This window comes from Cynocephalus volans, chromosome 8 (genome assembly GCF_027409185.1).
Source record: "Cynocephalus volans isolate mCynVol1 chromosome 8, mCynVol1.pri, whole genome shotgun sequence".
Taxonomy (NCBI): domain Eukaryota; kingdom Metazoa; phylum Chordata; class Mammalia; order Dermoptera; family Cynocephalidae; genus Cynocephalus; species Cynocephalus volans.
In genome coordinates, this window is record NC_084467.1 from 53,276,389 (window position 1) to 53,298,791 (window position 22,403).

At 33.3% G+C, this 22,403-nt stretch overlaps 1 protein-coding gene across 5 annotated transcripts in view; it reads right to left on the reverse strand.

The window, feature by feature from the left end:
• The window catches only part of DOCK7 (dedicator of cytokinesis 7), a 204,200-nt gene that overhangs the window by 23,162 nt on the left and 158,635 nt on the right, over positions 1-22,403 (reverse strand). For 3 of the 5 annotated variants that reach the window (XM_063106104.1, XM_063106102.1, XM_063106100.1), the window contains 6 exons: positions 13,969-14,127; positions 13,145-13,245; positions 12,028-12,220; positions 10,499-10,642; positions 7,879-8,010; positions 6,267-6,281 (listed from right to left, as the gene is read on the reverse strand). In XM_063106104.1, the coding sequence (XP_062962174.1) occupies positions 6,267-6,281; positions 7,879-8,010; positions 10,499-10,642; positions 12,028-12,220; positions 13,145-13,245; positions 13,969-14,127 (744 nt within the window). The remainder of the gene's footprint in view (positions 1-6,266; positions 6,282-7,878; positions 8,011-10,498; positions 10,643-12,027; positions 12,221-13,144; positions 13,246-13,968; positions 14,128-22,403) is intronic. The other 2 variants (XM_063106103.1, XM_063106101.1) reach the window with 1 other exon arrangement.

Sequence of the window (22,403 nt, forward strand, 5' to 3'; positions counted from 1 at the left end):
AAATGTTATTCCAATTCTTCAATATTCTGGCCCGTTAAATATTTGAAGACAGCAATTAAGGTTGTTTCCCTTAGCTAAACTTTCCAGTTCTCAATCAATCTTCATATAACAGAAATTACTATCCCTCTTGCACTTTATTAGCTTTTCAATGCAATCTTCTAAAGTGTGGTATCCCAGAAATAGACACAATACTGCTGATGTGATCTGACCAGTGAAGGTATCAGCGGGCTCACTGCCTCCCCGGACATGGACATTGAATTTTATTAACACAACTTAAAACTTAACTACCTCTTCTTATATACTTTCTCATTCTGACATTCAGTTCAAAGAAAAAAATTATTAAGTGTTTATTATGTTAGCCACTGTTCATCCTCAGTAACAGGAAAATAAAAATAAGTCTTGCTCCTCAAGAGAGTAAAATTGTATTCAAATAATTACAATACAAAGGGTTATATGCTCCAGTAAAAAATGGTATAAGAAAGCAAAGATTAATCCTGTTGGAGCCAAGTCACCAAAAAGGTGACACACCGAAGGGTTGTACAACTCAAAAGAATTGGCCAAAGTGGATGGGGGAGGGAAAGATGTGACATTTCAGCAGAGAAAGAGAGGGAGAGAGAGAAAAAAAAAAAAAAAAGGCAAACATAAAGTCATAAAACAGAATGTATGCGAGGGAAACTATTCATATATCCACTCAAATATTTATTGAGTACCTAATACATGTCAGCAAACTGTTCTACACATTTGTGATAAATCAGTGAACAAAAGAGACAGAGGTTGGGCAGGGCAGGTCTCATCAAGAAGGTGACAACTGAACAAAGATGTGAAGGAAGTGCTAGAGTTACTCATGTGGATCTCTGGGGTAAGTATACTCCAGGCAAAGGAAAGAGCCAGTGCAAAGGCCCTAAGGCAAGGGCCTACCTAGTGTTTTTGAGGAACAGGAAGGTGAGCAGTCTGGCTGGAGCAGAGTGAGCAAGGGTGACAACAGGAGGAGATAAAGTCAAAGAAGTAACCACAAGAAGTTACAGGAATTTGATATGACCATCTATGCGTGTTCTGCAGTGTGGGAGGGAGGGGCGAGGCATGAGAAAGGAAGAAAAGCCAAGAGTTTGAGTAATTTATTTTCAACTTGGAAAGAGTTGAAAATCCTCTAGTGTCAAACCACTGGCCCTATCCAGCTCATGAAAGCATAATCATATGGCTTCACATTCAGGAGAAACATCACCTCATCTTTTTGTCCTCTTCAGAGTTTTGAATCACAGGATACCTGTCTTTCCTTTGAATTAAAAAAAAAACAACAACCCCACTTTCTCATAAACTAGCCTGTTTTCCTAGAATTCCCTTTCTTTACTGTTACGAATTCTTTTTGAACGTCCCATCACTGCCACGCTCCATCTCATTCTTCCTTAGCAGTTCTATTCATTGCTTCCACAATCGTCCGGGTGATGAAACTATGTCCCAGACAAAGAAATTCATCTACTGTCTCTAAATGGTTGAAGTCTCTTACAACAAACATATCTTAAATCTGTTCAAGTTTTGTTATCATTATTTAGCAAGAAGCATTTTGTTGGGCTAGATACATATTTTAACAATGACATTGCTTCTCTAACTTCTTTTATCCTCATGCAGTTGTTTTCCACTATGCTTCCTTTAAGTTAACTGATTTCCATATAGGCATACTAGTATTTCACACAGTGAAATATATATCCCTTCCCTTCTATTAGATCTATTCCTTTTAAAGAGCATGTATTGATTCATTCTACTCACAGATCTCAACTTGGGAACATAACACCACTTACATTTTATTAGCCAAATTGTGTTAAGATTTCAAGTAATAGTAATGATAATACTAATGATGATAAAAATCATAGTAACAACAACAAAAGTAATGATCTCCAACATTTTTTGAGTACTTACTACATACTAGACACTAGCTAACCACTTTACATGTATTACATCAATTCTTATCACAACTCTATGAGACAGGTATCATTATTTTCACCCTAATTTTATAGATGAGGGAAAGTAACTTGCCCAAGGTAAGTGGTGGAGCTGGGAGTTAAACCCCAATATAGTTAACACCTGAGTCTAAGCTCTTAATTAAGCCATATGATCCCCATACTCTATACAGTTGACCCTTGAATGCAGGGATTAGGGGTGCCAACCTGCTGTGCAGTTGCAAATCTGCATATAACTTTTGACTCCCCAAAAACTTTACTATTAATAGCCTACTGTTGACTGGAAGCCTTACTGATAACATAATGTCAATAAACACATATTCTGTATGTTATATGTGTCATATACTGTATTCTTAACAATAAAGTTAGGAAAAAGAAAATCTTATTAAGAAAGTCATAAGGAAGAAAAAATACATTTACAGTACTGTATTTACTGAAAAAAATCCGCATGTAAGTGGACCCTCGCAGTTCAAACCCAAGTTGTTGAAGGGCCAACTGTATAGTGGTATAAACACTAGGACATCAGTATGACTCCTGACCTGTCTTCCAATTCTCTGTTTTCCTTGAGAATTCTTGTGAATTTCTTTGACTAATTCTTTTGAAAATTACCTCCTTCCCTATGTTTTGTCTTCCTTCATATTATATCTTCTACTGTACTTGCTTTTGCATGTTTGCATATCCTTACTTTATATTCCAGTGTAAAAATCAGGTTGGTGGTTTACATACCAAACATATTCTTCTAAGACACATCCTACTCCATTTCTTATCAGAAGTTCAATTTTGACCATTGTATGTCCCAGTCCAGAAAAAAGAAATCATCCCTAAAATCTATGTAGTATATATTTGCTGTCCACATCTCTCTTTCTCTTCTCAAAAGTAGCATAAAGGGCAAAAAAAATATCAGTGGTATGGTATACCTCATCAGGTGCTCCATCATGGGTCTATATCAATTATCAGGGAGTCACCAACTATTAGAAAGTATCTTCTCCTAGAGAAAGAAGATTCTTCCCACTTACTGTGTTTTCCTTAACACTCATATTTAACTTTACCTTCATGAGATAAGGACTTACAGATTGTTTTATACCTACAATGGTCTAATTTCTTCAAGTGTCACATTTTTTCACTCAACTACCTAAATGTGTACTTGTTTTGACTATGCTCTACCCTTTTTATTTTTTTTCATTTCCTTTTTTCAGTTTATCCCCCCCCCATTATAATTTGTTGTTTCTAATTCTGCTCTACTTTCATATTTGCCTGTGTGGTTATTTTATCTCACTCAGCTTTAATGGGGATTAAATAATATAAAAATTCAACAGAAGCCATTGAACCAGAACTATGGCCAGTATTTCTGAGCATATAAAAACCCAAAATACTGGCTCACATTTATATCTATCCAGTCCAATTATAAGAGTTAAGATATAGCCATTTCGCATGCTTTGATCTCAAAAGTTTGGGTAACCGATGTTTTTTTAGTAATCTAGTAGAAAGAGTTTAGCTTAACAAAGCTAAGCCCATCTTCTCTAGCCTTTCTGGAGACTGTAAGATATACCTACTAGGATAGTGGTATTCTCTTTAAAGAAATATCTTGTAGTCTTCAAAAAAACATGAGAAAGTGTCATGTGACTGTTATCAATGTTTGGGGATTGATTTTTCTGAAAAATCTAAACTTGGGTCAGTGTAGTTCTGAACACAAATTCATCACTGAATACAAATTCATCATTGATAAATGAACAAATATGTCTCTTAAAAATAAATATATACAAGAAAATAAAAAAGAAGATATAAATAAAACTAAAAATACAAAAAAGGAAAAAGATATAAAAATACACACAAAATATGAAATGGTTACAAAAGTTTTCATATAAAAAGTCAACATTTCTCTTCTAAAAATAATTAAAAATGCATCATAAGAAATGGTTAAAACACACTTTATGTCCTATCATTTCAAGAAAAATAAAAGGGCTTTAGGAAAAGTGAAAATAAAAGTGAACACTAAGCAGCCATTAAGAAACTGAAACTAGCGGAGCAGATAGCCACATGATTCCTGAAGGGTTCATAATTTGTTATTTTGCATGGCAAATATTTTACCAAATTGCTAAGTATCAAGTTTTAGAGTTATTTTTTATACACACATGCTCGTGTGCTCTCTCTCTCTCACACCCCCCACAGCCGCAAAAAGCATTGCCAACTCAAATAATTTGTACCAAATCAAGGAGCATAATGAAATGAAACACACTGCTAATATGAGTATATAAGCCCAGAGGGCTTTTCCTAAAAGTCAGGGAATGAGTTATCAATTCAAAGAGCCTATCAGCAATGTACAAATGATCCTTACTGGATTTCAGTTCAGTGAGAGTTCTATGAGAATACTAGAAAAAATAGCTAGGAAACATAGCTTTTGGAAAAAATGAAATTACTGAAGTTTTCAGAGTAAAAAAGAAAAATATTCACAAGATAGGAACTTACCACAATAGACAATAGTAAAAATAGGGAGTAGGGTCAGCAACCAGGGGCAAGAGAGAAGAGAAAACAGAAAGCATTTTAATTAGGGAAATTTCAAAACATATAAGCAGCAAATGGTAGCAAATACATTTCTTAAATGCAAGCATCCATTTAAGTTTTACAAGGGAAAAGCAAAAAACAAACGTGCAACAAATTTAGAAGCTACAAAGCTAAAGGTCCAGTAAAAGGTAGTGAAAAGAACAAAAATAAGAAATAAAGTCTGTGCAACTTTTACCATGCAATAAACATGATGATAGAATGATATTAATGTCATAACCAGTGAAAATTATACCTTTCAGTGGTCGATTTAGCATCAAGCAGACTAGTAATAAACTGCTCAGAGGTTTCAATATATTCTTTTATGCCTAATTTTCAGCTAAATTCTATTTCGTGTTAGGAAATCTATAGGACCTTTATTATTCATAGATAACCACGGTTAAGCCTCTTTACATATGTCCTTTTTTTTTTCTTTTTGGGGGGCAGCTGGCTGGTATGGGGATCTGAACCCATGACCTCCGTATTACCAGCACCACACTCTCCCAAATGAGCTAACTAGACAGCCACATGTGTCTTAATTGTGTCAAAGAAATGAGGGATTTTAAGTATTAAAAATGTCACACACATTTAATCTGGAGAATTAAGGTAGATGTAAAAGTACTGGCTTCAGCTGAAGAAAAGCAAACAGTGGGTACTATCACAGAAATGGATGAAAACTCAGTAGTAACATTCATTCCTAAGGTTTTCTATTTGGGTCCCAAAACAGGGACTGCAATGCAAAACCAAACAGAGAACACGACGCTGTTTAATCAACATCACCTGTCTACAAAGTCAGAGGCAAAGCACACACCCTACAAATATACCTAACTTTATATAAACCTGATTTATTACTACCTTGCTTTTACCTCCGCAAAATAAATTAGTGTGTATATTATAGAATTCTTTCTTTTATATAAAGACTTAAAACAATGGTAATCAATTCCTCTCTGCATTTTCAGGAAAGAAAAATTTACATATAACTTTTCATGAGCCTAGCTACTACATAAAAGGAAGCACATGTAGTCTTCCTTAAACACTAATATATCAAACACTATCAGAATATGAGGTCAAATTAAATTTCAATTTTTCTCAATCTTTTTATCCTCCCCAACAAAATTTATATGTCAAAAGTGAATTTCTTTCCTCAGTAGTGCTTATACTCAAGGGTAAAGTGACACAAGATCAAATTAACACAGTATCTCATTAATTCTAAGATGTACATTTTTTGCCCACATTTTAACATCTCTATAGTTGGTATTCATCTTTCAACTAATAGAATGCTCTGGTTTAACTCACAGGGTTTTTTCTTTCTTAAAGGCATATAAAATAATAGTATGTGTTATAATTGATGGTGTCTTAGATCAGATGAAACATAGTATTATCTATTTACACCTCTGAGCAATAACACATAAATCGACCTCTGTAAAATGAGGTGAAACAGCATGGTTAAAAAAAAGAAATGTGTGTGCAAATGTTGATGAAAGAAATGCTTCAAAGGATAAAAACAAACTAAAGTGATGATAAAGTGGCTCATTTACCAAAGAATCTCATTAGCGTAACATATGGATTTTCATGCACTGCCTACAACCTCTTAATAATAAATTTCTTAAAATAACTTACAGTACTTTAACAAAATTTCTTTGGTTAATGAATTCAGTTGATAGCAGATAGCAACAGAATACCCACAGCTAGCACATGTGGGTAAAGCATTGGCGTAAGAAATCTGATCAAATCAATCTATTAGTGTCTTTAGCTAACTAAAACATTACCTACCTCCCAGCCAGTACTCTGTATAATAAAAAGTAAAAAAGGGCAAGTCATAAGAAAAAAAAAAAAACTGTTTAAAAAGAACAAAAAAAAAAAAAGCCAAAGGAAGTTCAATATTGTAAGGCATCATATACCGTAAATTCTTCTTCGTGAATAGAAGACAGCAGGATATTTTAAACAGCATATTCTTTACTTAAGAACTATAATAATTTTATAAATTTCTCGTTCAAAACCCAGTAGCTAAATTTTACCTTTTAAAAACTTTAATAAGTGAAAGTACAAATTTTGGGGAAAGAGGGCTAGCTGGTTGTCCTGTTTAGGTGTTTAAATTACATCTCTAACTAAGGAGAACCGCATTTCATTGAAGTATCCAAGCTAAACTGGAATACAAATTGCAATTTTGCTCAAATGCCATTGATACAAATGGATAAAAGTTTCTTGGAAACTACTAGCTCTAGATGTTCCAGACTTGACATGTATAATTTGCACTTTACAGCTTTAGAAGCTGGGATGAGGTTCCTTTGATAGTATCTATACAACTGATTATTAAAAAGACCCATCTGTTATGATCATAAAACCTAATCAATCTTTTGCAACTTCAGTATTTTGGTAGATGCCAATAAAATCCTGGCTTAACAGAATTGCAGCCCTATTTTAAGACTGTTAGAAGTTTTTCAGATTATATCAATTCATCTAGAACAGCTTAGCCCATGGCAAGAAAGAGGAGGTTAAGCTAATAGATAATAAAGTAGGTCTAGTACTGAATACAAAGGTGGACAACCAACACTCCACCTCCTTAAATGATGGCAGGAGCAGATAATATCATGGGTAGCATGGGGAAGAGAACAGAAAAGTGGAGTAGGAGGAGGCTCAATGTGATATTTCAGAGTATTTCAATGCAGTCAAGGATTTAGTTTCAAAAAATCAATGGTTAGGAGTCTATCTTGCCTTTTTTTTTTTTTTGTGGCTAGCCTGGCTGGTACACATAACTTACTTTTAAACCAGGTTTAATTTGATTCCAATTTTGGTGACAATACATGGATTAAATTCTATAAAGATCAAGTATGGAAGTCATAATATTATAATTAAGTATATATAAGATAACCATTTTATTCATTGTTTTCATTAAATATTATTTTCATATTAGAAATATATCAAAGGACAGTTGAATACAAACATCTAGGAAAAACAGTTAAAATTCAGTTGCAGTCATTAAAAATATTAGGAGTTTATTAAAGTTTCACATCATTCAATGAAAAATTAACTTAAATATAAAAGCTTTTGGGGGGCAGCAAAGGAATAGATACCAACTTAAAAATCAGATTTGTAATTTCAAATCTACATTGTGAAACAGAAATCACAATTTTTAAATATTTGCTAAACTAGTAACAATTCAAAAAAATAAAAATAAGAAAAGCTATGTGGAAAGTTTATGATCATAATTCATTTTTTGTTAATGAGCCTTGCTTTGGCCATGAATCTTCATTTTGAATGCTCATTTGTAAGCTGATTAAAATGGCCATTTCATGAGATCCAGTTTGACATCAGTACAAAGCAACACTAACACTTTTAGACAGTATTCTCCATTTATACTGAAGCTAGAAATTGGAATCATTACCTGATGAACAATTTTGCTGAATGCTTCTTGAAGTTTACCATGAATTGTGGATAGTTTCTTTGCATCCCGATTAGCTTCATGAATAGGAATAAGAACTTTATAAACCTCATTTACTGCTTCATACATGCCAGCCTATAAGAATAATGTTTATAAGATATTGCTTTCTTTTACATCAATAAGAAAATAAAAGAATTACAATTTATGAATTTACAATATTTTTAATAAGACAACACCACTGAAACTTCTCCAATAGGACATAAAAACAAACACTACTAAATTTCAGCTGTATTAATTAAGGCTTAATAAAATAATTTTATACAATGTATCATCTCCTCTGGATGAATGGATATGTATGTATATATTAATATATACACATACACACATATGCATACTTATATTTCTATATAATTTGAATTGGACATTCTGCTTCTACTACCAATAATTACTTTACTAGGGAAAATTTGTGTTATGTGTGTGTATATTTTATCTATGCATATAAACTTTTGCAGAAATTAATTCTTTTTTTTTTTTTTGGTGGCTGGCCAGTATAGGGAAGTGAACTCTTGAACTCTTGACTTTGGTGTTACAAGGCCAGGCTCTAACCAACTGAGCTAACCAGCCAGCCCTGTAGAAGCTAATTCTGAGCAAAGGAATAAAAGAAATCCAATTATTATACTGGTCATAGATATCCAATTGTCCTCTAATAAGATAACCTACAGTCTCCTGGGAAACTAAAGTCGTTTACTTTTCCAAAATATTAAGTCAGGACAGGCAATCTTCTGTTGAAAATCTCCTTTGGGAGAACCACTGATCTTTAAAAAAACATGAGATGGTTCTGGGCCATCAGATTTTCTTACACTGGGGGCTAGTTGGCCAGTGGCTGGCTAATGATTGCTATGGTTATAATCAGAGTGAGGGACAAGATGTGTTTGTACTGCTGTTCTATCCTTTATTCTTAAAAGTGGACTGGTGCTGTAGTGAGAGGAGAAAAAGACATGTTTTCCAAAAGCCATGAGTTCTCACTGCCTCACAGATCAGCAAACATTTTCCCAAGGAAATAAACATATGGTCCTTATATTTCCTAGTCGGTTCACAGGAGTATATTTAAGCAATAATGTAGCTGTAATACTGAAATATGTATAGTGTAACTAAAATGCCCCAGTAATTATTTTAATTAAAATCAAAATTAAAAAAAGAATGAAATACATAATTATATACATCTGCAAAAAAAATTCTGTAATATAGGCCACTGTCCCTCAATCTAAATGCACTACTGTGAATTACTAAAATCACACACGTACAAACACATAAGTTATGTTTATGAAAATATTATATCAAGAGCAAAAAACCTTTCCCCCTGCTAGTTCATATCAGTCTAGGAGAAGAATTGGGATGGTGTGTCTAGAAAAACACTTTTAAGAGTCTCAGAATCATTATATTTAAATAAGTTGGTTCTAAGTGCCAATAATGATGAAGATGAAGATAATGGCAAACACTAGTACTTACTTGGAGCCAGGCACTGTAATATGTATTGCACACATGTTGACTCATTTAATTCAAACAACAATCCCATGAGGTAGATACTATTATTAGATGTATTTAATCTATAGAAAAGTGAGGCACCAATAGGTTGAGTAATTTGTGCCTGAAGTAATATAATTACTATGCAGCAGAGCCAGGATTTGAACCCTGGCAGTATGCTTTCTAAATCTATGCCCTTAACCAATATATTGCAGGATAGGGATAAGGCCTGGAGAAGAAATAACCAATTCCCAGTAGTAATACAATGGGGAAAGAGGGCAGCTTTACATATTACCTCAAGCTTCTCTCATACCCTAACATGAACCCCAGTGTCTTCTAAACCTTGGTGCAGGGACAACAAATAGCAGAAAAGTTAAGACCCTATCAATATGGTTTAAGAAGGTAAGCAGAGATTCAGCTAACTATCTTTTCCTTCTGCAATAAACATTCCATCTGGGCTCTATCTGACTGCTTCAATTCTTCACAGACTGATGGGAGGAAATAAGGATTGGGGTTATAGTATGGTAGTGTAGTCAGGCAAGGAACTCAAGATGTAGTTCATAAAGTTCCTGATAAGTAAACTCCAGGCCTCCAACACGTACCTAATAAGGCTCAATATGCAACCAATTGGATGAGTGGCCATAACTTTCCTGGGCACCAGGGCAATGCCCAACATATTGGAAAGAAATTCTCCCTTTCATCTAATAGACAAACTCTATTTATAGTCATGCTAGTCTACCCAAACAGGAACTTAAATCACCCAAAGACTTTGTTTTATTTTATTACTTAACTTAAATCTTTTGGAAAATATTGGTGGCAAAAGTTTTGTGAACCAAAAAAGTATCTGCTGCAGATTACATGCTAGTTTATAAACAAGCAAATGAAAAACACCAGGGGAAGTGATAGATTATTAAGATAAAAAGGAGTAAGCAATGATGCATCTAGAAAGAAAAAATCTGTTCCTAGATAGTTCTCATGGTACTTGAAGAACCCGCTTAAAGGAAAAGTAGGGTCACAAGGCAAAGAGAATAAATATAACTTGTCACTGATAATACAGAAGTATGAAACTGTGGAAAGGGAGTGAACAAGAGTCATTTACCATAGAGAAAGAAGCAGCTGCTTGTTCCAGTAATCCCACAAGTCCTGACTCAGTAAAGTACTTTCCAGAGCAAATACCTTCTTCATCTGGAGATACCACATCATCTGAGACTGCAGATTCTTCTAAAACATTAGATGAAATATTCTAAGAGGAAAAAAGTTGAAAAAGTTTGTGAAATAAAATTAATTTCCTAGCATGAAAAATGTATATAAAGAAGTAACTGAAGATGAAATATAACTATCAGCTTAGGTTAAAAAGAAAAGGCGAGTTGATATAAAGATAAAAGATAAATCTCCAAAAACTTGCTGTATTTTGAAACTGACAATAAAATGGCAAAACCATTGCCATATAACTTTTCGCTCCAATAAAAAGTTATGAGAAAAAAAATTTTTTTAAATCATGGGCTAAAGAAAATAGTGATGTGACATAGGATATCTACAGAGACTTAAATAGTTTTTCTTTTTGATTTTAGTTGATCTTCTCAAACTTCTTTACAAGGGAAATTAAGGTACAAAAATGATCTCAGTTTGCCTAATATCCACTGAGTTGATGAAAAACTCAGGTATAATAAAAGCCCTTCTCCCAATGATATTAGGATCAGTCATCATCTCTAAAAAAGAATGACACATACATACCTTAAATGTTTTATTTTAATCTAAACATTTACAACAGATGTATACTCATTTATCAATTTTTGAAGTAGGTCTAAGGCCTTTTCTTTGTATATGAGTTCTCAGATTAGAGTTCCAAGTAATCTCTCTTGAGTAAAAAAACCCATAATGCAACCCTCTTTTAAAATTTCCAGTTTGGGTATTTTTTAAAGTAGTGTGAAAATGTGACCTTAAAAGATTATCAAATTACCTAGATTTTCAGGAGCTTTTTTCCCAATCTTTTATATTTGTCTGGTCTAAAATGAATCCAACAGCAACTGTTTTAAAGACTCCCCTTTGAGTCTTTGCAAAACATTTAACTTAGTTTTCAGAGAAACAATAACTTTCTTTCTGCATTCTGATTTTATCAGAAGACATAATATTTAATTAAATTTTATAGTATCCTAACCGTGGCATTAACAGGTTTTGAAGAAAAGCAAACTATAACTGACTTTGGTAAGCAAAGAATTCAACTAGTGAATCGGAGGTATGTACCCTATTAGAGAGAATGGAGAATGTTGGTTTATCTGGTGTGTTGAGTAAAAGCCAATTAAGAGTTTCTACTGAATTCTGATCCTAAGTATTTTGAGTGTAATACATTTTTATAGATGCTAAAGTCCATAAGTGATTACAAAGCATTAGGGGAAAAAAGAATATATACACATAGCACTGACAATTCACAAGTAAGCAGCTATGCAAAGAGAATTAACAAGAAGTACTCTTTAAAAATGTATTAATGACAATGATAATAAAATGTTAATTCACCTTGTGAAGCATCATGCTTTCTTTACACACTGAAAGAATCGGAATACCATTAAAAAAAAGTTAAAACCAAAAAAGGACATACCTTGATTTAACGTATACCTGGCAGATTCCTACCTGAAATGTTACACATCCCACAGGAAGATACTTCCGGTCCTCCAGCATGCTCAAATATTCAGCAACAAGTGCTGCTGAGTGGACCAGGCACTGTGCAGCTTCAGCGTGATTGCTTCGTTCGGAGTGTTTGCCAGCCATGTTCTGCAACCAGGTCAATCGCAGATCTGGAGAGGTCTGGTAACCCTTGGCAATTCTAATTACAACAGAAATTCTTCTCAATTAGCATTTGCCTCCCAAGCTGGAAGGGAGTTTAGATAGCTTTTTCATAGTTTACCTAGACAGGTTTTTGTTAATGCACACAACCTGTTAAAGTTTTTAAATGGTACGAAAATGTCATTGTGTATGCTTAAAGAAATAATGGTGGCCCGTGGAATGAATTTATCCAGTTTGGGGGAAGAAGGCAAAAAGAGACATGCCATATTAAAATCTGGCCACTAAGGAAAGAATCAGTAAGGGAAAAAGTATGGGAATTCATGCATTCATCATGAAGTTTTATACTCAAGAAAAAAAGATTTATAAAAGGTAGTTTTACCACACCATCTTTACTTTAAAGATAATAAAATTGTTTTATCTGTACCTTTAATAAATCCCAAAACTGTGGAAAAAGAATCATATGGAAAAGAAAAATTCTGAAGTTTTACTATTGTGCCTGTTAAGATACAACAGGAATTACAGATTTCTCAGAGTGTGTCCCTAGATATATTATCTTTTAGGTATATTTAAAATTTCAGGACAATTAATGGTAAACACATTCATGTGCCATATCTTCTTCTTAAAAGACTGATTTTTACATTTAAAATTGGGGTCTGGGCCTTCCTAGGATGTCTGGGGCTCAGGACACTGAGGTATTTAATATGTGTTAAAATTATTTTTAAAAATCCCCATTTTTGAAAATCAATAAATATACTGAAATAATAAATATAAATATATGCATAGTTCTTAAAAGAAGTGACACAGAGGATCTGAAAAGCAGCTGGGGAAAGTCCATTTTGACTTTTCAATCTACCATTAGAAAATCTCTTAAATAAGTTTTTGTATGTTTTTTTTTTATCTAATGATTTCCATGTGTCTTACTAATCCTATTACACAAAGTATAAGCGAATCAAACAAATGCTACCTGTACATTAGATCAATCAACATTTCAGGATCCTCCTGGTGTTCCTTCATTTTAACAGTATCAGAAAGGATCATATGGAGATTGAAAACTAGATCTTGGACCTGCAGCAGAAAAATTATATGAAAACATTCTTTAATTGTCATTCATTCATAACCACTAAATTAGTTTGGGAGATATTTCAGATAAGAACCTGAAGGTTTCAAGACAAATTATTCAATATTGATGTAGTTCTATAGAGTGTAGTTATGCTAGGGTAGCAAACTTTATATAAATTCCTCAGCAGACTGTTTTTTCAGTTATTTCACCTGGAAACAAGTAGAACTATATTAGAAATAAAATATAGCAATATAGGAAATACAAAAGCAAAGATGGAAAATTTTCTCCTGTGTTTGATTTTACAAAAAGGTAGTCTGCAAAAAATTTAGTTTTTTTAAGGCAAATAAATTTGATTAATAAATAGGAATAATGTCTCATCATAAAGCTTTGTCTATATTGCCTAAGTCTACTGTTCTACTTGTTACAAATGCACAGAATTAAACACCAAAGATATTAACTACTCCAAAAAGGAAGGGTAGCTTAATAAAACAAAAAGATTCAGTCCAATCTATGGTACATAGTATGTGGACTGAAAAAGAAATAAGAGATCCTCCAGCAAAGATCAATGTTTGATTTAACAATCTGTAAAGTGCTTACAAGGGTACCTCAAAAAGTTCATGGAAAGATTTGTATTATCTTTCAATAATTTCTTTCCACAAACCTTTTGAAGTACCATCATATTTAACAAGCCTACTTTAATCAATGATCTAGAAAGTAACATTTCCTACCTGATCAGGAAATGTTGTTTCCCTCAGTTCCAGATCTTCTTCAGCATATGTCAATATAGTCTTTAGAGAACGTCTTAAGAATTCTTCATTAAAATTCTGAGATGTGCCCACCAAGGAGGATAGTGACATTGTTACCTGCATTTTAACCCTGGCAAAGTTCTGTAACAGAAAAATGTAACAGAGTTATATGTCAGGTAAATATTTAATACACGAAAGCTTAAAGAAAAAAGTCTGGGTTTTTTTTCCTTACTAAAATAAAAGGATATTTAGTGAAAAAATACCATTCTAAGTAAAATATATTTTTTAAAATAATGAAATATGCATATTGAAATCTTAGAGAAAACATAAAACTTACAATTTTGCTGTGAATAATGTGCTACATAACAGGGTTTTTAAAAAGCCATGTATTAGAGTTTAGAGTTGATTTAGAAATTGTGCCCAGGTCTTTACCTCTATCTATTATGAGGTATGTGTTATCAATTATAACACAATTTTACAGATTATGTTAAAGAGGTTGACTGACATCACAAAATTCTTAAGTGGTAGTTGTAGTATTTAAACTCTAGTCTATATTTGAACATGGTATGGGAAAATAAATGAAAATTAAACTGTAGTCCATTTCATTAGCTCCATAATAGGAAAAAAGTAATTTAACACACGTCATGCATATACTAACTTAAGGTAGTAGAATCTTTTGGAATGATGCCTTTAAGAGTTTATAACTTACATTCTTCCTTTTTTAGGCAAATTCACTTCTGATCTACCACTCCCCACTATGAAACCACTCTTAAGAGGTTATCACTGATAACCTACTAATTGCCAAATCCAAAATACCTTTCTGTCAATATTCTACTTGACATCACTGTATATTAAAATGTATTCGTTACTTTCTCCTTGAAAATCTCCTGCCTTATCTTCAGTGGCACCACTTTATCCTGGTTTTTCTCTTCATTACCTACTCCTTTTCTGTCTCCTTTATTCCTTGGCTGCCTTCCTTAAATGCGGGTGTTCCCCAAAATTCTATCAAAAACCTTCTGTTTTCACTTGACATACCCTAAATAGTCTGATCATCATGCCTTTGCCTTCAACTAGAATACACACATTTCTGTCTTTAGTTCATATTTCTCTGTAGAGCTCCAGACTATTTGACTAGATAGCTCCATCTGTATGTCTCATGGGTACCTCAGTTATCATGCCTAAAATACCTTCTCTTCCTATTATCTAAACAAATGGTGCTACTATTCTTGTAGTCACTCAAGCCAAAAATATACGGGTCATCTCACAGTCATTCTCCCCTCTCATTATTCGTATCATAAATCCAATCCATACAATCCCCTAATCTGTTCCAATCTGTCCTTTTGTCATTCCCAATGCCCTAGCTTTAGTTTGCACTCATCGTTTTTTATTTGGATTATTGCAATAACTTTCTAGTCAATCTCCCTGCCTTTTTCTCTGATCTCCCAAGGCTGTCTCCCACATAGCACCAAGGAAATTTTTGTAAAATACAAATCTGAACACATAACGTCTCTCCTTAAAATACTCCAGTGGCTCCCCATAGTTTGAGGATAAAACTCTAGTATTCAACTCAGAAAATATGTCTAACTATACAGTGGGAACTGAGAGTACAGTGATAAACAAAACAAGGATGTGCCTATGATAGTTTAGTATAGGCCTTTTCAATTACAACTTTATCCCCTACAACTCTTTTTTCCAGTCATAACCACCATGAAGTGCTAAAAAAGCACCTTTCTCTGTGTTTGCCCATTTCCTTCTCTTATCTCCATGCCTTTCTAATTATTCATGTGCCATTTTCATTACCTAAAAAGCTCTATCCACTCATCCATCTGACTGGGTAATTCTTCGGCCTTGATTCAATCATCTCCTCTTTCTGAAAACATATCACTGAAACATAATCTATTATTGTATTTACTTGCACAGTACCCTGTGATTATCTCTCATTATAAAAACAACAGCAAGCACTAAGTTTTAGTGCTTTGCTCAGTGCCATTTATTGTTATATAAATAATTTTACTTAATATTAATTTATACAATCCTCACAAAACCATCTGAAATAGGATCACCTATTATTAGATGAATAATACTTGTATCCTCCCCCACTAGATGCCAAGCTACTTGGAAAAAAGAACTGTTCTTTTATCTATGTTTGCCCAATGACTACCACAGTTCCTAGGACACAGTTCAATACTTCAGGGTCTGATGAATACATCAACCACATATATCACGACCAGTTTTAAATTACCTTGTCTTTTTAGGGGCACTATCAGATACTAATACAATAAATTGCCTTTTCTTCTCTATCATATAAAGCTTTCTTTCCTAATCTAACAAAAAATGTTATCAAAAAAACTCTTTTAACTGTGGTCAAATTTCGGAAACTTTATTTCAAAAACTAAAAAAGGTCAAAAGTAACTAGATTCTTCTTTTCTGGATTAAGAAAGAGGAGTTGGCCTTCAGTAAAAACAGGAAAATGTGAGACAGCAATTCCCCACTGCTCCTCCTGGATTTTATGCAAAAATAAAAGATGAACAGGAAAACACTCATAAACTTTATCTTCATTGAAATGAAGAAACATGTATAATCCACATAATAGAAAAATGCATAAAGGTTGCCAAGACAAGCTAAGATAGGAAGCAGTTCCAATAAAAGGCAAGGAAGGAAAAGCAAATAGTGAGGAATCCTAGGGTACAGATTTCAGTACTAATGAAAACATAATACTTCCTTTAAATAAGAAACTCAACTCGAAGTGATAGAACTGTCTTAAAAAAAAGAGAAAAACAGAAATAAACATGGAATTTTTAGTGTTAAAAGGAAAAAGAGAAAATGATAGGTAAAAAGTAAAGTAAAAAAAGATTCAGCATATGTAACATTGGTTCCTGGTAGAGAAACCCAAACACTGGAACAAACCAAATATTTAATTTAATTATTTTTACCATGCTGTTTTCATTACTATAACTTTGTAGTATATTTTAAAGTCATGCAGTATAATGCCTCCAACTTTGTGCTTTTTGCTCTGAATTGCTTTGGCTATTCAGGGTCTTTTGTGGTTTCACATACAGCCTAATATAGTATTTTCTATTTCTGTGAAGAATGTCATTGGTATTTTGACTTTTTTTTTTTTTTGGCAGCTGGCTGGTACGAGGATCCAAACCTTTGCCCTTCATGTTATCAGCACCACATTCTAACCAAGTGAGCTAACAGGCTAGCCTGTCATTGGTATTTTGATAGGCACTGCATAGAATCTGCAGATCACTTCGGGTTGTATGATCACTCCAACAATATTAATTCTTCCAATCAACGAACATGGGATGTCTTTCCATTTTTTTGTGGCCTCTTTAATTTTTTCCATCAGCGTTTTATAGTTTTCATTGTAGAGATCTTTCACCTCATTGATTAAATTTATTCCAAGGTATTTCATTTTTTGGTAGCTATTGTAAATTAGACTGCCTTCTTAATTTCTTTTTCAGCTCGTTTGTTGTTGTTGTATAGAAATGCTATTGATTTTTGTATGTTGATTTTGCATCCTATGACTTTACTGAATTCACTGATCAGCTCTACAAGTATTTTGGTGGAGCTTTTAGGTTTTTCTAAAGATGACATCATGTTGTCTGCAAACAGGGACAATTGGCCTTCACCTTATCTGATTTGGATGCTTTTTTTTTTTTTTTTTGCCTAATTGCTCTGGCTTAGACTTCCAGCACTATGCTGAAAAGAGTGGTGAAGGCATGCATCCTTGTCTTAGTCCTGATCTTAAAAGAGAAGCTTTCACCTTTTCTCTGTTCAGTATGTTAGCTGTGGGTTTGTCAAATATGGCCTTTATTGTGTTGAGATACTTTACTTTCATACCTAATTTGTTGAGAGTTTTTATCATAGTGTTGAATTTTATAAAATAATTTTTCTACAACTACTGAGATAATCATAGTGTTTTTGTCCTTCAGTAGTTGATGTGAAGTATTATACTTATTGATTTGTGTATGTTGAACCATCCTTGCATTACGAACATAAATCCCACTTGATTGTGATGTATAATCTTTTTGACGTGCTGTTGAATTTGGTTTGCTAATATTTTGTTGAGAATTTTTGCATCAATATTCTTAGGGATACTGGCCTACAGTTTTCTTTTTTTGTTGTGTCCTTGTCTGATTTTGGATCAGGGTGATGCTGGCCTCATAGAATAAGTATGGAAGAATTCCCTCTTCTTCAATTTTTTGAAATAGTTTGAAAAGAAGAACTGGTATTAATTCTTCTTTAAAAAATTGGCAGAATTCAGTAGTAAAGCCAACTGGTCCTTGGCTTTTCTTTGTTGAGTGCCTGCTGATTAGTGATTCAATCTTGTCACTCACTATTGGTCTGTTCAGATTTTCTATTTCTTCTCGGTTCAATCTTGGTAGACTGTAAGTGCCCGGAAATTTATCCATTTTCTCTAGGTTTTCCAACCTGCTGGCATACAGCTGTTCATAAGTCTCTAATGATTCTATTTCTGCAGTATTAGTTGTGATGTCTCTTTTTTCATTTCTGATTTTATTTACTCAGGTCCTCTTTTTCTTAGTCTAGCTAATGTCTTGTCAATTTTGTTTATCTTTTCAAAAAACCAACTTTTGTTTCACTGTTTTTTTGTTTTCTTTTTTGGTATCTATTTATTTAGTTCTGCTATGATCTTTATTATTTCTTTCCATCTATCAATTTTAGGATTGGATTGTTCTTGTTTTTCTAGTACCTTGAGATGCAATGTTAGGTTGTTTATTTAAAATTTTTCTACTTTTTTTGATGGAAGCATTTACTGCTATAAACTTCCCTCTTAGTACTGCCTTTGCAATATCCCATAGGTTTTAGTATGTTGTGTTTCTATTTTCATTTGTTTCACAAAATTTTTTATTTCCTTCTTAATTTCTTTTTGACTCATTGGTCATTCAGGAGCATATTGTTTGATTTCCATGTGTTTGTACAGTTTCCACAGTTTCTCATTATTAATTTCTAGTTTTATTACATTGTGGTATGAAAAGATACTTGATATGTTTTCAATTTTTAAAATTTGTTGAGACTTAATTTGTAGACTAACATGTGGTTTATCCTGGAGAATGTTCCATGTGCTGATAAGAAGAATGTCTATTCTAGAGTTGTTGGATGAAATCTTATTAAATGTCTGTTAGGTCTGTTTAGTCTATAATGCAGTTTAAATCCAAGTTTCACTGCTGATTTTCTGTTTAGATAATCTTTCCAATACTGAAAGAGGGGTGTTGAAGTCCCCAACTATTATTATATGAGGTCTGTCTCTCCCTTTAGATACAATTATACTCACTTTACATATCTGGGTGCTCCAATTTTGTTTGCATATATATTTACAACTGTTATATCATCTTGCTGAACTCATTGCTTTATCAACGTATAATACCCTTCCTTGTCTCTTTTCATAGTTTTTGATTTAAAGTCTATTTTATCCAATATAAATACAGCTACTCCTGCTTGGTTTTGGTTGCCATTTGTGTGAAATCTTTTTTTCCATCCCTTCACTTTTAGTCTATGTGTGTCTTTAAAGGTGAAGTAAGTTTCTTGTAGGCAGCATATATTTGAATATTTTTTTCTAATCTGATCAGCCAGTCTATGTTTCTAAATGGAGAATTTAATCCTTTTACATTCAAGATTGTTACTGAAAGATGTGGCCTTACTTGTGAGGTTTTGTTAATTGTTTTATAGTTGTTTTGTATATCCTTTGTTCCTTTCTTCCTCTTTTTTCTCTTTGCTGTTTGGTGGTTTTCTGTAGTGATAAGATAATTTCTTTTTCTTTCTCATTTGTGTATCTTCTCTACCAGCAAGTTTTATTCTTTTGTATGTTTTCACGATGTTAGTTGTACTGGTCTTATGTCTGTTGATTATAACAAAATACCTGGAAATGGATGATTTGCAAGAAAACAAAACTTATTGCTTACAATTTTGGAAGCTGGAAAGTTCAAAGTCCAGGGAACACATCTACTGAGGGTCTTCTTTGGTGGTGTCTTTATAGCAACACAGGTGTCTCACATGGCAGAAAAATGGTAGAGCAGAGAAAGAGAGAGACTAACTTCCTCATTCACTCTTTTTAAAGCCATCAGAAGCACTCCCATTATTTCAAGAATGAATCAATCCATTCATGAGGGTACAGTCCTCACAATCCAGTCACCTGTCAAAGGCTCCACCTTTCAACTATCACAACAGGATTTCCCATCCTCTTAGCACTGTCATAGTGGGGACCAAGCCTTCAACACATTAAACTTTTGGGGGGACACAATTCAATCCATAATAATTGTTATTGCCCTTTTGCTTCCAGGTGTAGGTTTCCCTTAAGGATTTCTTGTAGTGCTTGTCTAGTGGTGATGAATTCCCTCAGTTTATGTTTGTCTGGGAAGGATACTATTTCTGAAAGATAACTTGCTGGGTATGGTATTCTTGGCTGGCAGTTTTTTTCTTTTAGTACCTTAGAATACATCACCCCGTTCTCTCCTCGCCTGTATGGTATCTGCTGAGAAATCTGCTGTCAATCTGATGGGGACTAGACACTTACAGATGACTTGACACTTTTCTCTTGCTGTTTTTAGAATTCTTTGTCTTCAAATATTTAATTTTATACTCAAGAAAACTTTCTGAAATAAATGAATTAAGAGTACACATTATGTGCCTGAGAAAATTAACAAAAATCAGTCAATACCAAGATATACTCTAGAAAAGGTATTTAATATTCAACATATATAAAAAGAGAATCACTTCAGCAGCTTGGGGGAATAGTTTATTTTAGAGGGAGAAAAATACCAGCCTAGGTTCAGATATCTCTAGAACAACACTTAATGCCAGAAGACAATCGTCCTCAAATTCCCTTTTTTAAATATTAAATGTGCTTTAGCTGGTAAATTTTCTGATCTTTCTCACACTTCTTAATATTCAAAGTCTGAGGCAAAAATTTCATAACCACCCCTGCTGTCCTGTAAGTACATACAACTTTGAGTGATCAAGAACCTGAAAAATATTATTCCCAAGAACATTTTTTTTTTTTTTGCTTTAACAAGTCATATTATAATTTTTATGAGCTAAGAGAGTAGAGGCAAATGGAATTCTCAGAACATTATTTAAAAATAGATTTTTAAAGACAAAGGTCCCAACTCATTCTTATATGCACATAAAAGTTCACCACAGAGCAAATGTTACATTTATACACTGGAGTTTCTGGTAGTATCTACACATTTAGAATTAAAATAAACAGAGCTGTTGAATCAACCTGAGATAGACTGCTCAAATCTGTGCAGGATGGAACACAGCTATTCTGGGGCTGCTGCCTACGTACTCACTGCTGCTTCTCAAAGGCAAAAAACCAAGTAAAGACTTGTAGCTTCCCATTCTGATTTACTTAAGGTTCCCAAAGTAACCTTACTTGACTGTTCTTCATGTACTTGGCTGCAAGTTCACAGTTATCCACCTTCTCAGATGCTAGTTTAGAATTCTCATTTGCAAGATATGGCTCCAGGGCCTGCATTTGTTTTAACAGCATTTTATTTTCACTGCCAAGTACCTTCTTGAGGAAAGTATTTAGCCAAATAAAAGATGACTAAAGCAAAAACAAACAAACAAAAGAAAACTAGTGGCAAGCAATATTTCATTTTATTACTAAGACTAATTAAGAACTAAGACTGAAATGTTACCACTAAGAAAAAATGGAAGGGGGAAATAAGTTAGAAAGAAGTACATTGTCATATCTGCAATAGATATAAATAAATAACTTTAATTAAAGCCAACAAATCAAGCACATGCATATTCAACAATACAAATATGAACAGCAAAAAAAGATGCTTCCTTGAAATATTGAGGTGGGAAGAAGAATGCCAGGGAGGAAGATAGAGGAAAAAACCCAGCAACTTTATCACTGTTCATTAAAGGTTATTAATAAGTACTGTCTCAAGCAGTGTTTCTCAACATTTTATTCATTACTGCCCCCCAGGAAACGCTGTTTTTTCTATTCTTTTCCTAAAAATTTTTTTTTTTTTTTTAAGGATCTGAACCCGTGGCCTTGGTGTTATCAGCACTACACTCTCCCAAGTGAGCTACGGGCTGGCCCCTAAATTTTTTTTCCTAATCATCCTCCCATGAAATTTTAATACCAGAGACGTACAGTATATCTATTTATGTACTCTCCATATATCTGGATTTATTCATAAATAGAGTAAATATAAGGCTTATTCTTTTTAGTCAATGCAAGATTATGAATGACTACATAAAAATTTTAAGTTAAAAATTAGAAAACTGTTTACATCTAACTTAACTTTATAGCCCTGTTTGCTGAAAAAGTTTTAATGTTATCTTTTTGCTTAAACTATAATGTATCAAATTACACATGTAAATTACCAATTTATATAAATACAAAACACTAATAGCAATATAATCAAATTTTAAAA